General features: G+C 35.7%; 1 protein-coding gene across 1 annotated transcript in view; it reads left to right on the top strand.

Moving 5' to 3' along the window:
- The first annotated feature begins 613 nt into the window (after positions 1-613).
- Positions 614-17758, top strand: part of LOC150083274 (serine incorporator 5-like) — a 217594-nt gene continuing 200449 nt past the window's right edge. The window contains exons 1-2 of the mRNA XM_090378456.1: positions 614-706; positions 13974-14017. Coding sequence (XP_090234582.1) covers positions 618-706; positions 13974-14017 — 133 coding nt within the window. The 5' untranslated portion in view covers positions 614-617. The remainder of the gene's footprint in view (positions 707-13973; positions 14018-17758) is intronic.

The raw sequence follows: 17758 nt of genomic DNA, 5'->3' as shown, positions 1-17758 counted from the left end.
TTAGTTAGCAAAGGCACTGGTTTGAAAGATTTGTTTGAAATTTCTAATAAATATTACATTTAATATTAAATTGTTTCTTATTTTCATTTCGATGCCATATGCTTGCATTTGTAATGGTCATATTATGAAGGTACATATAATACATACATAGACAAAATTTTAGACTAGTTTTTCTTATATATTTCATACTTTGGAACGGAACCCCTTTATTACTATGGGAGCCATAACTCAGTATTCGCGGCATTTCCCAGGAACGTAACCCCCGCGAATAGCGGGGGTTTACTGTACTGCTAAAGCCCCTGACTGCTAAATATGGTCAATCTGCAAACCCACACTGGGCCAGCGTGGCAGATTATGGTCCATTTCCTTCAACATGAATCGTTGAGGAGGCCTCCATCCTGCAGGGGATTGATAATGGCTGCAGTTTTACCTCTTTTTTTTTTTTTTTTTTAATGTTGTTTTTACCAGACATGAAAGAACTTAAATCTCATTAGCAAGTTTAGCACTTTTTTTTTTTTGTTTGTTTTAAAGGCACAAATGAAATTTAACTTGTTGATTTTATTGAATCAAGTTGCGTAGAAATAAAATTTATATTTTGTCTTTTTGATTTAGTTTGGATGTATATTGGAATGGCTGGTGCTTTTGTCTTTATTATAATTCAGTTGATGCTGATTGTTGATTTTGCTCATGCATGGACTGATAATTGGTAAGAGAAATATTCCATATTATTTTAATTTGTATTTTTTGTTTAATAAGAGAAGCTGCATGCATATATTTTAACACTAATTTTGTTCAGTATAGTTTGATCAGTGTTTAATTGCATTTGAATAAAAGCTACAAAAAATAAGTTTAAAAAGTAAAAAAAAATGTTAAAACTGTTTCACACAGCTTTCCAGCTCTATATTTGTGTGATACTTTTATGTTGTGCTTTGCTCTTCTCTTTTTTGCTATGAGTGGCAAAGCTGTATTTCTGCATCTGCCCTAACAAGGGGCATACATATTTTCTGCCCACTTGTGCTCTGAGTGGGCAAGGAGAGTTATTTCAAGGAACTTTCTAGTAAACTTTAACTATTGTTGGTCATGGGCTGTGGGTATGAAATTTTCCTGTAGGACTGTTTCTAGTATTCACCTTACAAATAAAAATCAACTATCTTATTATGTAATAACCATGTGACAATGCACAATGATTAACATAGAATACACAAGCTTGTAAATAGTATCTCTATTTCAGTTTTTAATCTCTACTACCAGAGGATATTAATATGTACAGGTTGATGTATGAAATGGTGACACATTTGTATTATCAATTAAAAATAGAACTCATGAATTTTGTGTAAAGTTGGTGGTAGTTTGGGAGTGTTTGCTAGACAGCAGTAATAAATCGTAGAACTTGGTATTTTATGAATACCATGTGCTCTGTTTAGTAAGCAGAATGACAGAGAAGTCATATATCACAATCAAGCAGAAAGCTAAAGTTTTTTTTTTTTTTTTTTTTTTTTTTTTAGCCAAAACAGAGCAACTGTCATGCAGAGAAGGTTTTGGGCTAATAAAAAAAAAAAAAAAAAAAAAAAAAAAGACACCAAATTTTCCTTATTATACTTTGATACTTCATTTATCTCATAAGTTGAAGAGAAAGACGTAAAAAACAAAAAGTACTTCAAGTGGCAGTGTTTATTCTCCAGAAAATGTTGTAGCCCCCATAGTTGCAATGCGGCATAGTCCAGGAAGTCAGCTGAATTTGTAAATGTTCTCATGTGAGATTATATTGCTGCATAAACATTTCTGAAAATATCAAGCAGAGAAGACTTCAATTTGTTGCATAGGCAGAAGGGGAGAAATGTAGTGTTATACAGCATATGGTTTTCAGACAAAGTGTATTTTCATTTGGACAGGACCAAACAACATGTGAACATGGATTTGTGTTTTATGTAGAGCAGCTCCTGAATGTTAGTTCAACCCGGCCGTGGTATGCTGTCATGATGCATAACCCTGTAAACTGAAAAAGCAGAACATATAATTTTGGGCAAAATCATGTTCTTTTTTTTCAGTTCCCCACCAGCTTCATGAGAAAAAGTAGCCATAGAATGATAGTGGCTGTTTGGGTAGCCTTGTCATGCCATCATTTAATTGGATCTTCTTCAGTGAAACTGTTAGCTCACAACAGTACCTGTATATGCTGCAGAATAACTTTTTACTGCAGCTCACGACAATTCAACTTCCCATAAACACCCGGTTGTTTGTGCAAGGTGTAATGCCATGCAGATGTAAGGTTGTGTTAGATTTTTTGGATATTGTTTATATTGTCACTGTTATCTTGATTATCACAATTGCGGGTAATTTTGGCCACCTCTGAGTCCAGTCTTGAACCCATGTGACTTTTTCTTATGTGGTTTTGGAAAGAGTTGTTCAGCAGGAAAGCTGCTACACTCATGACCTTGAGAGCTATGATTGTTTAGTTCTATTAAAAAAAAGTGTTGCTGCATCATTACAAGCATTAGTGTGCGCGCCAACGGAATTTGTTTATCAAAATGAGATATTGAACATGCAATAAAGTAAAAATATTTTCCAAGAATTCAAGCATGTGTGAAACTTCATAAAATTTGTGACAATTAATGAATAAATGAATTTTTTAGGAAATATTTAAATGTGCTAACATTTCATCCACTACCCTATAGCACTCAAAAAGAGCAGATGTGTTGGAGTAGCATTAGTACCAGAGAGTTGTAATCAAATTTTTGAATTTGGAAGAAGGATTTCTTTTTTTTGAAACTTTGGAAGGAATTTTTAATTTAGGAATTTTTCACTAGCAGCTAAAAGAGGATGGTACTAGTGACAAAATAGGTAGAAAAGTTACCACTGCATAATTATTTTCTCATGAAAAATCATTAAACAAAAAAAAAAAAAAAAATAGGGTGGGCTCACTCATTGTCTCCTCATGTTTATTTCATACTTACCTAAAATGTTGGTGAAGACAGTTATTTTTCAAATAAGTTCTCATTTTTCTGAGCAGCTTTCTTCCAGCAGTGAACAAAAGCATGTATCCCTTACTTTTGAGGGAGGCTGCCAGGTAGTTGTCAGGTTTTCCTAAAAAAAGCAAAACAAAAAAGGAAGATTTTTGTCGATAAAATTAGTTTTAAAAAATACAACAAAATTCAAATTTTCTGATGTTTTAATTGTACTTATTTTGACATTTTGCCCTTTTTAACAATTGTTTATCCTGATTTACATACTGAAGGAACTCTTTACATGTAAAAGAGAAATTCATTGCAATTTGCCCTGATTAATTCTCTGACTTCTGTTTCTGACAACTGTCCACTTCATTTTCATTAACGAAAACACCCTTTCTACTACAGCATTTGAGCCAAGAATACTTAACAAATATCCTACTATTCTACTGATATTGGATACATTTTCTTTAGGAACTTTGGGAAAAAAATCAAGTCGCTTGTGTCCACCACTTCCTGTACACTTAACACTTTCTAGCAACTTCAACTTATTCTCACAAAACTCTTCATACAACTTGTCCATATTTATACATTCTTGGAGTTGAAAAATATCAATTGCCGTTTAAAAATCTTGATACGTAATTTCTTCTGTTTCCAGAGAAAAGTAGAACACTTATTTTTCTCACTGAAGTCAGTTTTTTTTCTAGGTATTGTAATAGATTTGAATAAAAATCACAACATTCATCAGCAATATTTTTCTGTTTGCGTTGGGGTAACTTTTTCAAAAATTGCTTTGTAGAATTTCCAAAGTATTGATCGTGGATTCTTTGATTTATTTTATTTCTGATCATTGTCATTGATTTGTATGAACCTATAATACTCAAGTCACTTTTCTCAAAAATTTTAGTAGTAACATCTAGCAATTCTACAACATTGACAAAAAGTTAAAAACCACTTGCCATTTTATTTCTGAATCTGTATCCTCACTTTGAAATAATTTGGAGAAAAATTTGGGGCAATCATCAATACTTTGGAAGTAGCTCTTAATAGCAGGCCAGTTTAGAAGCAGTCTTTTGACAGCTGGTGTTAAGGACAACCATCTTGTTGGTATGTGGTGTACCAGTTCCAGTCCAGCTCCACAAAGTCAAAAAATGATTCTAAGTTTTTCCTTCTTTTAGCTAATACAGAAAAAAAAAATTGTAAGTTTTCAGTACAATGTTTTCTATATCTACTTTAAACTGTCACAAGCATATTTCATAGCATTATGCAATATATGGTTAGCACAATTAGCTTCATCAATATCGGCATTACTTGCCCTTAACAACTGAAAAACAGTGATATTTTCCAAAATTTACATATGCATTATCAGCACTGTATGCAGAAATATGTTTTGGGTTAAGTTGAAAAGCCTCAAGCTTTTCTAACAACATTTCAGATATAGAAATAGCTGTTTCATCAGCCCTTTCAAAAACACCTAACAATTTATTTTCTATACCTTTAGTAGGATCAAAATATATAATGCATATGGGAAAAAGCTTTGTATTGCCCTTGTTTGAAGCATCTGTAGCAACACAAAAGAATGGATGGACTGCATTTAGTTGGATCATTAAGAATGTCCACAAAGTCTTCTACACTTTTAGGAGCTAGAACATTTTTAACTAACAGTCTGATTTTGTTCTTCCACAACACAATTTTGTTGCAATATCAAAATCGTGGAATAAGGCTGATGTCAGTTTGTTATTACAGTCCAAACTATTATAACTATGATTATGTTTCACATTGTAGTATATTAACCCTAATTCACATGCTGTCACACTGTCGTATTTTCATTTTTTAAAACTAACAAAATAGCTTGATAACTTTTTTACACCCTCATTTCCCTTTTCTTTTTGCTGATGCCCTTTGTATTGTGCATGCTGCCTAATGTTGAATTGACCACCATGACTAATAGAAAATCCTTTTGCAGTAGGCATGATCTTCTGAAGAAGCTGGAGCCACCCATGCAAAAGTTTCTTCCCACTTCTATAAGTAGACTTGTTTATACTGCAATTTCTTCTTTTTCTTGGGAGGAGTGTTGGAAGGACTAATGGACTGCGATTCTTTACTCATTCTATCAAAAATTATTCAATGGCAATCTGAAAATAATAATAATAATAAAAATTAAAAAAATTTAATAGTAAAAGTTGAACAAATATCAAATATTGTCTGTCAGCTTAACAATGTACAGGCAGTTCTCACTTTACAAGTTCCCAGGTTTACGAGTTTTTCTCCCAAGTATCAACTATCAACAAAATCGAAAATATGAACATTAATTGCAAAAAATGAATGTTAAACATTCATAAATACCGCATTCCAAACCACATGCTTAGCTATACAATACAGTGTACCCCGCTTTACAATATTAATCAATTCCAGAGACTTCATCGTATCGTTAAAATATCGTAATGTGAACCCAATAACACATTGTTTTTTGGTAATTCGTTTCAAGATCTCAGAAGTTGAAATTTTCGCTGTATAACTAAGCTATTTATCTCTCTAAAATGTAATTTTTAAGGTCACGAGCATGACCTTAAGGCCATATAAAAGGTCGTGAGCATGGTTTGTAAATTGTATTAGTTACCAATTCAAATCATTAAAATGCAGAACACTTTCATTGTTATCATATGTTCTGTTATAAGAACCAATTTTGAACTGCTTTGTGATATTTTTCTAAAGCACATTTCTGGAAGTCACGACCATAAAACAATAAAAACAATTTGCACTTTCCGGTTTATTGGGCTTTTCTGTTACTTATAAACGGGTAGTAAACTTGATCTTCTTGCATTTGCAAAAATACCGATAGCTGGAATTGTGTGGTTTTTACATTGTTATGGTGAAATGTGTTTCCCCTTTACTGAAATCTTCAATCGCATAAAAAACAAATAAATTTTTAGAATCTTCTCTTCATTCTTTTTTTTTTTTTAAACTTGGTAAACTTGTTACTCCACGAAAATCGTGTTAGTTGCAATTTCTGTGTGCCGTTAAAAAATGCTTATGCATGCAATCGTGAAATTTATAATTAAAAGAGAAGATTATCTTGGAAACAATGCTTCTTGAAACATTTCTGAAGAAGACTCCTTGTGCAACAAACCAACAAGTGCTGAGCCTGTAATCAGTGATCAACGAGTGTGCATTTAGTTGATGATGATGATGAAGAATAAACATTCTTTGACATTTGTAAGTCGCAAATAATTTCTCTATTATTATAATTTGCTTGATTTTACAGGCTACATTTTCATTTCTTTCGATAAATCAGTCATTGTTTAAACATAAACTAATTAGCTAACTAATTTCATTGTTGAGAACGTAACCACCAATTATTAACCTTATGTCTATGGGAAATGAATTCCCGCTTTACGAGCGTGCGCTAGGAATGAATTAACTTGTAGAAGTCGAGAACTACCTGTATTCCAAATGTGGAGAGAATTAAATTAACAGTATATAATAATTTGTTAATCTTACCTCATAAACAAATAATCCAAAGCCCACGTCTCTCCTAGGATCTTGCTCTCAATTTGAGAAAGAAAGAACTATTAAGAAGAAATAATGTGCACAAGTGTTTTTATATTTAAAAATATCAATAATAGCGCACAGTGTACATTAAATTTCTATAAAGTTCAATATTCCTTACTATAACTTATTAACAACTTCACATTTCAACACGTGATAAACTACATTGCATCCTTCTCCTACATGATGGACAATGAAAGTGAAAGAACAATATGTTCCGGGACTTCTTCCGCCTTTCTCATGGTAGGCAATTGTTGAAAAAACATTGTTGCCAACAGTTTTTGAATAGTTGCAGCATCATCTGATGGTTGTGTTAGCAACCAACTTTTAACTATATTTACCGGCACATTTAAGACATGATTTTCATCATAAAAAAAAAAAAAAAAAAAAAGGGAGAAACCTACTTACAGGCAAATTAATTAAAAATGTAAACAGCAAAATCAACCAAAAAAACGTAAAGCTTACGGGAAAAATGTAGGGCTTGGCAACCCTACTGCCAGGGAGTGTATTGATCCATTGAAGTTAATTATGAGTGCATCTTTGGACTTGGGAGAGATTCCTTTGGATTGGAAAAGTGCTAATATATCACTAGTACATAAAGGTGGTTCTAAGAATGAAGTCAGTAACTACAGACTGGTTAATCTAACTTTGTTGATAGGGAAAATCTTAGAGGAATTGATTGAGTGCAGTCCAGGGACATTTAGATAGATTCTGAATAACACACAACATGGTTTTGTTAAGGAAAAATCATGTTTGACTAACTTTGACTATCATGTTTGCTTATACAGTAACATAATGAACTGAGTAAAATGCAGGGCACTTTACTCAGTTCACTATGTTACTGTATAAGCTGGAGCATTGGTCCTTGAGGTTGTCACAGACATTCTCTCAGATATGCCAGACAAGCTGTACTTGCTACCTGGGAGTCTAAAACGCTGATGGAACTGATATTTGGGTGAACTCAAGTCAAGTGGACCCAATTTCGGCGAAGTCCGGACAGTCTGTGACAGCCAAATCCTCTGCTTGCACCTTCACAATGGTGGGACTTTTAGTAATCCTGGGTATAACCTCCATGCACAAGTACATGGTGGGTGACAACCCAGGTGTGAACCAACGTAAGCAGGGGTCGAGGTGTGGCACCCACACCACATGGAGGAACGTCACCCCTCTATGTTACCAGGCAGTACTAGGTGGTAGATGACTCTCATCAACCAGTGAAATACTACCACTTTGCTTATTGGAGGCTTGAAGTGGTGGAACCCATGTTTAGTCTCTAGAGCTAAGTTCCGGTCAACCCTTCCCTATCTCTTCCATCATGCAGTATGATTGATGACTTTTGAGGTTATGATGAACGTCGTGGCGAGATCCAATATTCCTTACATTTCGAGGGTACAGCTCTAAAACGGTGTTCGCAGGCCGGCCACTAGTTAGTACACCGGACCGAACCTATTGGTAACTCTTTAGGAGGCTTCCGGATCAGCTAGTGTATAATCTTGCTACCTCTACTCTGCCAGATAGTGACTGGAGGGAGTTCGAGTAGTGTGTATGCATGGAGCATTGTCGAGTCCACGTTATGTCAAGGATCTGGGTATATTCTTACCACGTGTACGCCATATCCAAAAATTTCATTACTTCATATACCATGTCCCACCCACTTTTTCTTACTATTGAATACACCATGAATTGTCAAACTAATAGAGCAAGCTTATCTGCGAAAAGATCTAAACCTCCCAAGCACTTCCTAATTCATTTCACAAATATACGTGGTCTCAATTCTAATCTCAGTGATGTCCATTTCCACTTGCAGTCTGCCAAACCACATGTACTTTTTCTGACAGAATCTCAGTTATCGGTTGATTCAACTACTGCTCATCTCAGATGCTCAAATTATTCGCTGTATGATTCCTTTCACCTCAAAGTTGGTACTTGTGCATATGCTGATATTCCCTGTCAGAGACTTGGCAATTTGGAATCTCCTCTTTTCGATCTTCTCTGGCTTAAAATCACTCTACCTCATTGCGTCAAATTCATCTGTTGTCCCTACCATTCTCCCAACTCCACTAATCACTTGGAGCTCTTTGACTTCCTCTCTTTGCAACTTGACTTTCTCCAGTCCAACTTTCCTAACAGTGAGGTAATTTTCCTTGGTGATTTTAATGTTCACAACTCCAGCTGGCTTCCGTTTTCTAGTCACACCGACCCAGCAGGTTGAGATGCTGAGGCTTTTGCAATTACTAATGACCTAGCACAGATTGTTCATTTACCTACAAGAATACCGGACAGTCCGAATCATACAGCCAATACGTTTGATCTTTTTCTCACTAACAACCCTTCTAAGTACACAGTCAAAGTGAGAGGTCCTTTAGGCACTTCAGATCACAACTTGGTGATTGTCTCTTCTCCAATGGAACATTTATCTCATGGCTATTCCCAACCTCGTGTTGTTTGGCATTACAAGAATGTAAAATGGGATGACCTGCGAGACTTCTTTTCTTCTTTTCCTTGGTCGGATTACTGTTTCAAAACTTCTGATGTCAACGTTTGCTCAGATCGTGTCAGTGAAATTATTCTTGCAGGAGTGGAATCCTTTATACCACACTCCACTTTAAAATCTCATCCTTTATCTAAACCTTGGTTTTCCAATAAATGTGCTAAGGCTGTTCAAGAGAAGAATGTTTCATATCGTAATTGGCTTGTTTCTAATTCTTCAGTTTCATTTTCTTCTTACACCAAAGCTCGCAACAATTGCAAAGCAGTTATTAATCAGTCCAAACTAGAGTTTGAACAGGCTAAGAGTAGAAAACTTGCTTCTTGCCCTAATGGTAGCCGAGCATTCTGGTCTCTTGCCAAAGCTATTGGCCGCAACTTTTGCCCATCTCTGCTCCCACCTCTGTCCAAACCAGACGGTTCTGTTGTCACTTCAGCCAAGGATAAAGCTGACCTGCTAGCATTCCATTTTTCTTCCAGCTCATGTATTAATGATCTTGGTAAAACACCTCCTACCTTTCCTAACACGCTCCATTCAATGCCTCCTGTGGTCTTCCGTCAAAAGGATATCAGAAGGATTTTGATGAATCTTGATGCTAAGAAAGCTCCAGGTCCTGATGGTATTTCTCCACTTGTTCTCAAAACTTGTGCTCCTGAACTTACTCCTATTCTTTGCCGCCTTTTTTTACTTTCTTATTCCAAAGGTGTTTTTCCTTCTGCTTGGAAATTTGCTCATATCCAGCCAGTTCCTAAAAAGGGTGACAAATCCCTCCCATCCAATTATCGTCCCATTGCAATTACTTCTACTCTTTCTAAAGTAATGGAGAAATCGATTAACCACCAACTCTTAAACTACCTAGAAACCTTCCGTCTGATCAACAATCACCAGTATAGATTCCATCAGTGTCGATCCACTGGTGATATTCTGGCTTATGTTACCCATTTATGGACTAATTCAGTGGAAAGGTTCGGTGAAACACAAGTAGTTGCTCTTGACATCTCAAAGGCTTTTGATCGTGTTTGGCATAAAGGTCTTCTAAACAAGCTTCCGTCTTATGGTTTGCCAACTGTTGTTAGTAATTGTTTCTCCAGTTTTCTCTCTGATCGCTCACTGAGTGCGATGGTAGATGGCTTTCTGTCTTCTTACTTCTCCACTAATGCCAGTGTCCCCCAAGGTTCAGTTCTTTCCCCCACTCTTTTACTCTTGTATATCAATGACCTTCTTCCATTGACTGGAAATCCTATCCATAGTTTTGCCGATGATAGCACATTGCATTCCACTTTCCATTTTGAGAAACCTTGTCCTGCTCAATCAGCTTCAACTTCTCGAAAATCTGCTACCGATTCCTGAAATGCCGATCTTCAGGTAATTCTCCAATGGGGCAAAGGCAACTTAGCTGATTTCAATCCTTCTAAAACTCAGTCTTGTCTTATATCTCGCAAAAAAAGGATTCTTCTGATCTTATGCTTATCTTTAGTGACACTCCGATTTCTAGGCAAAATGATATATCTCTTTTGGGGATTACCCTGACTTCTAATCTCTCTCTTGGCACAAGCACATTACAAATATTGCTTCCTCTGCATCTAAAAAACTTGGTTTTCTCTTTCGCTCTCGGCGTTACTTTTCTTCCAAACAGCTGCTCACTCTATATAAATCGCAAATCCGCTCTGCCATGGAATAGTGTTCCCACATCTGGGGTGGTGCCCCCAAAACCTCTTTCAGGCTTCTTGATTCCATTCAGAAGAGGGCAGTTAGGTTAATTGATGATTCATCTCTAACAGAGTCTCTCCACTCGCTTTCTCATAGACGTACTGTTTCTGCTGCATGCCTCTTATACAGATACTTCCATGGGCACTGTTCTTCTGAATTGGCTTCCATAATTCCCGCTCTCTCTTTCAAAACAGTCCGAACACGTGCCGCCACCAGCCAACATCCATTTACTGTCCAACTTCAAACCCACAGAACCAAATTTTCATCTTCCTCATTTATTCATTCAACTGCCGTTTTCTGGAACAACCTTCCTTCACACGTATTTCCTGAAAATTACAATCTACAGAAGTTCAAGTCCAATGTCAACAAATATCTTCTTTCGTCTTCTCAACCTCCAACCCAAGCACGGTACTAAGTACTATTGGTTCTAATACCTCTCGTGTTTGGGGTTCACATAAAAAAAAAATAAATAAATATTAGGATTACTGGAAAAATTCTAAGATGGATTGCTGGGTGGCTGCAGGTCAGATGACAGAGGATTGTGATTAATGGATATTCTTCAGATTAGTGTAATGTCAGAAGTGAGGTTCCCAGGGATCAATTCTTGGACCACTACTGTTTATAATTTTCATGAACATCATTTATGAGGGGATACAGGTTGTGATGTCAAAATATGCAGATGATGTAAAGTTTGGGACAGTCGTTAATGATCAGTGTAAAGCTTCAGAATGATTTGAACAAACTTCAAGAATGGTCAGAAAAGTGGCACCTGTGTTTTAATGCAGAAAAATGCAGGGTCTTACACTTAGGGAATAGCAACTCCAAAATAAATTATACAGTTAGTGGGGTTGAATGAAAAGAGTAAAGGAAGAAAGGGACCAGGGAGCTATAATATGGGAAGATATGAAGTTTTCTGAGCAGTGTAAACAAGTAAGACCCATAGTGTCCTATCGATGATTTTTGAACATTATCTTGTAGAGATATGGAGGTTATGGTCCTACTGTATAAGGAAATTGTAAGGCCAACCCGGCTAGTCTGGTTGGCTACATGGAACTGGGCATGACAGTAGGTGACCTCTTGACACCACATCTGGAATAGAAAGGCTCACAATTTCCTGTATAAACTGTAAATGCAAGCTTACAACACAAACTTTCGAAATCAGCCAACACGAAAGTGTCCCAGACAACACAACACAAAATTAACTTCTCGTGATGTGAATACAAAGTGAACTTTGTATTCACAGTAACCAGAAGTGGTCACAGTAACTCTGTTGTCTGCACACTAAAAAACAATGTCACCTGATTATATCATGATACACATCATGATCTTTTTGTGTCATCCACATACAAATCTCCTCTACATCTCCACGTTTCCATACATTTTGAGCTACCATCTAACTGCCAGTGGAACCTTCTGTACAGAATGAAATGTTCGAAATTGGATGCCGACAGTGACAACATCTAACTCCAGTCATACTACATAGCTTTGGATTACATGCCTCAAATCACTGCCTGTTTTGCACCACTGGAGGAACTCTGGAACGCATGTACCTTGCCTTCATGTGAACAACAAAATGATCAGATATGCTTTATGTGCTGCAAGGCTAACCTGCCATTCTGTCATTACCCATGAGGACTACTGATGCTTCGCTCTGAACAGACAGTACACACCTCCTTCAACTTTTTATTTATTGATACTGTTTCCATGCAACTTTCACTTGAAACACACAAGAAACAGGGACAATGCCTCCTATTAACAGGTCAGCACAAGGTCTCATATGGAGTCTGAAGGAAGCTGTAGAGCAGAATTCTGGTCTAACTCCACTAACACAGATTCGAAGGAAGATTCACTAATTTCAGCAGAGAGCGGAACAGTATAGGTCGCCTCTTTACTATCAGTGAAGAGTCCATTTCAGTATGTGAATTTAAAAAGAAGGAAGACTTACTAATTCATTTAAATTTCAAGCACTCCTTTATAGCTTGACAAAAATAATGTAATTTCTAAGAAACTGTCTTCATTTTCTGAAGTGCTTTCTTCGTTGGCTGAATTAATTTTATTTTATTATATTTGTACTCCGTAGCTGAGTGGGCAGGAGCGGGAGTGCAGTAGCACACGCTCTTTGAGTAGACCGGGGTTCAAGCCCCTGATTGCTGAATACGGTCGATCTGCCAACCCGCACTGGACCAGCGTGGCAGATTATGGTCCATTTTCCCCAACATGAATTGTTGAGGAGGCTTCCACCCTGCAGTGGGTTGATAATGGCTGCACTTTACTTTTTTACTTTTTACACAGAATGTAAATAAATTTTTATACCTTGAAAATGTACTTGCTGTTCATGTTTAATAAAAAAAAAAATGAAATCTAATCTACATTCTTCAATTTGTCACCTTCTGCATAATGAAGTAAGATTTCAGTTTTTTAATATGTTTTCCCATAGTGATATGAGTTCATTAGCCATATGGTGCAGGGAAGCCACAGGGATTTGCTGAACTGGCCAGGGAAAAAAAAGTAAAAGAGGATAAGGAAATAGACAAATTATGCACTTCCCTCCTCACATAGGTAACTATCCAGTTGACCTTTGAAATTCTTCCAATTGTCAGCTTCAGCCACCAGCAGAAGCAGCTTGTTCCAGTAATCAACAACCTACTGGCTGTCTAAAACAAAACTTCTTGAAATATAGTCTAAATGTCTTCTCCTGTAATTTCAATTTATGGTCCCTAGTTCTGGAATTTTTTATAATATGAAAATTTTGCCTTCATTTTACTAGCCCTGCTTGGAGCCTTATATACTTCAGCAGGTCCCCTCCCAGGTGCCTGTTTGCCAAGCTCTGTAGCTCACATAACTGAAGTCTTTCCGTGTATGGTTGTTCTTTTCCTGATCTCACCCTGTGAGTTGTCTGTCTTTCAATCTTCTCAAAATGCTCCATGTATTTTTTTTAGATAAGGTCTCCATACTTGGATACAGTATTCCTAGTGCAGTCTTGCAATTGCCTTACACAGTGGTATTATGACCTCTCTATCTCTGAAGGTTATTGAAGTAAAATCATTCCTGTGTGGAAGATGTTGCCTAGTGTTACCATGGTGGAGATCAATTCAACAGTTGATTACCACATTTACCTAATGTTGACTCTAACTCATTCAGATAATTAAGTGAACATTTTCCTTCAAATAAAAAAGAAAAAAAAAATGTAATCATATATGTGCTTTTTACTATCAACTTATCAGCATTAATGATACTACTGTTGTATTCCTCATAATTTAAATATTATCTGTTTTTTAAAGGATGAATAGGGTTGAGGAAGGAGGCAGTAAATGCTGGTATGTAGGTAAGCATATTTCATTTATAAATTTTGAATGTGCCATCTTGACAGAATTATCTAAACATAGAAAGATCAGCATTTGAATCAAATTTTTATCATACCTTGTGGAAATAGTCATATTAACTAGCCATTCAAACCATAAGTTATTACATACAGAAGTGGTTGTTTATAGAAAAGCTCTCGTGTCAGTCAGTATATCATTTAACTTAATTTAATGTGCTTAACAGTAAATTCCTTAGTTAAAATTTAATAATAATACTTATAATAATATCACAAAGTCTGCTTTCTGTTGTGGGAAATCCCTCCAGAAGACACCAGAACAGAGTCCAGTGTGCCTTTACACATGGGGAAAGGTAACCAAAACAAAGTTGAAAATAATAGTTTTTGTAATTAATATATTAGAAGGAACAATTTATTTTTATATGAATATATTGTTTTTAACCCTTCCTGTCATATGTATATATGGGTGTATGTTTTTTCATGTGTGGTTGCTGAGAAATATCCACATAGATATCCACAATGCATCCATTAACGTGCAAATTATCCTGAAATTTTTTTAGTATGAGTTGCTATCTCTTAAAGGTAAGGTTTTACACATGGGGAAAGGTAACCAAAACAAAGTTGAAAATAATAGTTTTTGTAATTAATATATTAGAAGGAACAATTTATTTTTATATGAATATATTGTTTTTAACCCTTCCTGTCATATGTATATATGGGTGTATGTTTTTTCATGTGTGGTTGCTGAGAAATATCCACATAGATATCCACAATGCATCCATTAACGTGCAAATTATCCTGAAATTTTTTTAGTATGAGTTGCTATCTCTTAAAGGTAAGGTAAGCTGCAGCCATTTTCAATCCACTGTAGGATGGAAGCCTCCTCAACGATTCATGGTGAGGGAAATGGACCATAATCTGCCACGCTGGTGCAGTGCAGGTTGGCAGATCGACCGTATTTAGCAGTCACGGGCTTGAACCCCGGTCTGCTCAAAGAGCGTGTACTATTGCACTCCCGCAACTGACCACTCGGCTACAGAGGCCATCTCTTATGTTTCCAACTACTAGTGGCAACTAGGGTTGATGGCATCCCTTGAAAACTGTTCTTTTGGAATTTTTGCATTTTTTAACCATAAAAAGGTGTCCCCCAAATTTGGTACCCAGGGCACATGCCCCACCTGCCTAGTTATGTCACTAAACTTGTAGACAGTTTATAATAGAAGATTGCTGAGCTTAGAAAAGCAGAACTTTAAGAATTTTTGTGGAATTTTTTGAAACTGAATCAAATAATATGTAAGTAGATGTAGAGGATATTATTACATAAAAAAAGAAAAAAAAAAAAAAAAGAGTAAATTACAGGTTTTATTTGCAATTGTTTTTTTTTTTTTTTTTTTTTTCTTTCTAATTTCCAGTTTGATTTTTGACAATTTTAAAGCATTTACATACAGAGTTTTCATTTTTACAAAATTTAAATTCTGCTAAAAACTCACTCCACAGAGCCCACTGTTATTGAAAATTAATTGCAGAGGACTCACTTGTGTATAGGAAAGCACTGCAGAAAGGGTTAATGAATCAGTGTTTTTAGATGTGTTATTGTTGGTTTGCATCAAAATGAAAGTTACTGATTTGCTTTATTTATGAGTGAGGATCAAATTTCAGCAGCCAAACTGGGCTTGAAATTAACTTTTCTGAATTTCATAGACAGATTGGTTGAACTATACTTTCACTAGTCAGCATATAAGTAATTGGTAGTGGATATTTGAGAAGGTAAAGCGGTACGTTCAGGGCAAAATTTCATCACTGGAAGGCTTAATGTATTGTGCTGTTATGAGCAAAACTACAATTAGGATTTCCAGTCACTGGAAGGTCATTAATATACAAGAGGAAAAGAGTAGGAGAAAGAATTGAACCTTGGGGAACACTGGCACTGGGGGAGAAGTTAGAAGACAGAGTGCTATCAGTTATCCTCTACAGTGAACAGTCTGAAAAAAAATTGCCTACTCAGTTACAAAAAGAAGGCAAATCATAAGATGGTAGCCCTTTGTTTTGAAGATCTTCTTTCCAGAAGACAAGACCAAAAGATTTGGAGATGTCAAGAGCAACTCTGTGAATTTCACTAACTTTTTCCATCAGGTATTTCCAAAAATCAGTAAAATAAGCTAAGATATCACCAGTGGATTGATATTTTGTTGATCAGATGGAAGGTTTCAAGATAGTGTAAGAATTGATAGTTTATTGATTTCTGTAATATTTTGTAAACAATATAGGTAAGTGCAGTGGAATGATAATTGGAAAGTATGGGCTTATACTCTTAGAAAGCAGCTGGATATATGGAAATTTCCAGGTGGAAGGTAAAACACCAGTGGAATAAGAGTGTTCTCTTATTGTTTTATTCTACTAAGGACCAGTGGAATAAAACAAGTACAGAGAAATGCCACCAGGCCCTAGATACTTCGTAGCATCTAGATTGTTCTATTTTCTAACTTCCTGGTGTTGGAAGACTTGTGGGAGACATTGAGTGGAATTTACTGGGTATGGTAGTAGGTGATTTTCCAAGATCATTGATGCAAGAAGTAAAGGAAAAGTAGGATACTAAAGAGTCAAATTTATCTTTTCCTGAGACTATAACAGAACCATCAGGTTGTAACAGAGGTGAATGGAAAGAAGTTCCAGCCAATAGCTTTGTTTAGAGATTGGAAGACTCAACTACCATTTTGACCTCACAGAAGGCTAGACTGCTATTTTTTAAACTGGTGTGAGTGTTGGAGATTTAGATACATGAAGTTGGAGATCTAGATACATGACATTTGCATATGCTGTGTTGTTACCTGGAACAACATTAATCTGTTTAAATAATGGATGAGATTTTTGGGTGGAATGAGAAGCCTCAACATCTTTACTAGGTTCTGTGCAACTAGAAAATTGAAGCCAGCAAGAGTTGTGAACATTAAAATTAACAAGGAAAAGTACTTCACTGATTGGAAGTTTGGATTATAGAAAGTAAGTTTGAAAAAACCTGAGTGAGAGAATGATTCTGAATGATTTGCAGAGTTCGGAGAATGGTAAAAGCAACAATTTAAGAGAAAGGAGTAAAATTTAAGATTTTAAAATTTAAGAGAATGGAGTAAAAAAAGATTTTAGGCCAGAGTACAGAAAAATGAGAATATTCCAGGTTACAAAGTCTCTGATAAAGTATATTAGAGCGAATATATGCACAGTACCATCTTTTTTGCTAAAGGAATTATTGAGTGAATAATTAGGGCAACTGCAGATCAGTGCTGCTTATGTGTAAAGTTAACCACATCAAAATTAAAGGGATCAAGTTTGTTAAAAAAAAAAGTTAACAATTGCATACCCATTATCAATATTAATGTCCAAGTCAAAATAATTGGCTTTTTGGTTACCAAATTATTTTTTTTCAAAGGGATATAGATAAGCAAAAACATCAAGAAAATTTGTACAGTTGAACACACATAATCATCAACATATCTAAATAAAAGAATTTCCTGGGGAAAAGAGGCTTCAAACCTGTAGAAGTATTAAAAATAAAAAAAAAAAATTCTGTTTATACTCCGCCACAACAACCAAGTCAGTAGAGTTTACAATAAATTGTCAATACATATTTATCATATTTAGTAGGTTAGCAATGATAAATGAGCAAAGGTATGCCTGTTACTGCTCCTTGAATTTGTTGATAAACTGTATTTACGCCAAAGACAAAGTTATTGGAAACACAAAGATTGATTA

This window comes from Mastigoproctus giganteus, chromosome 7 (genome assembly GCF_048544385.1).
Source record: "Mastigoproctus giganteus isolate SK-2022 chromosome 7, ASM4854438v1, whole genome shotgun sequence".
In the NCBI taxonomy this organism is placed as follows: Eukaryota; Metazoa; Arthropoda; class Arachnida; order Uropygi; family Thelyphonidae; genus Mastigoproctus; species Mastigoproctus giganteus.
Note: the sequence above shows the minus strand (reverse complement) of the source record. Positions and strands in the feature narration are given on the sequence as shown.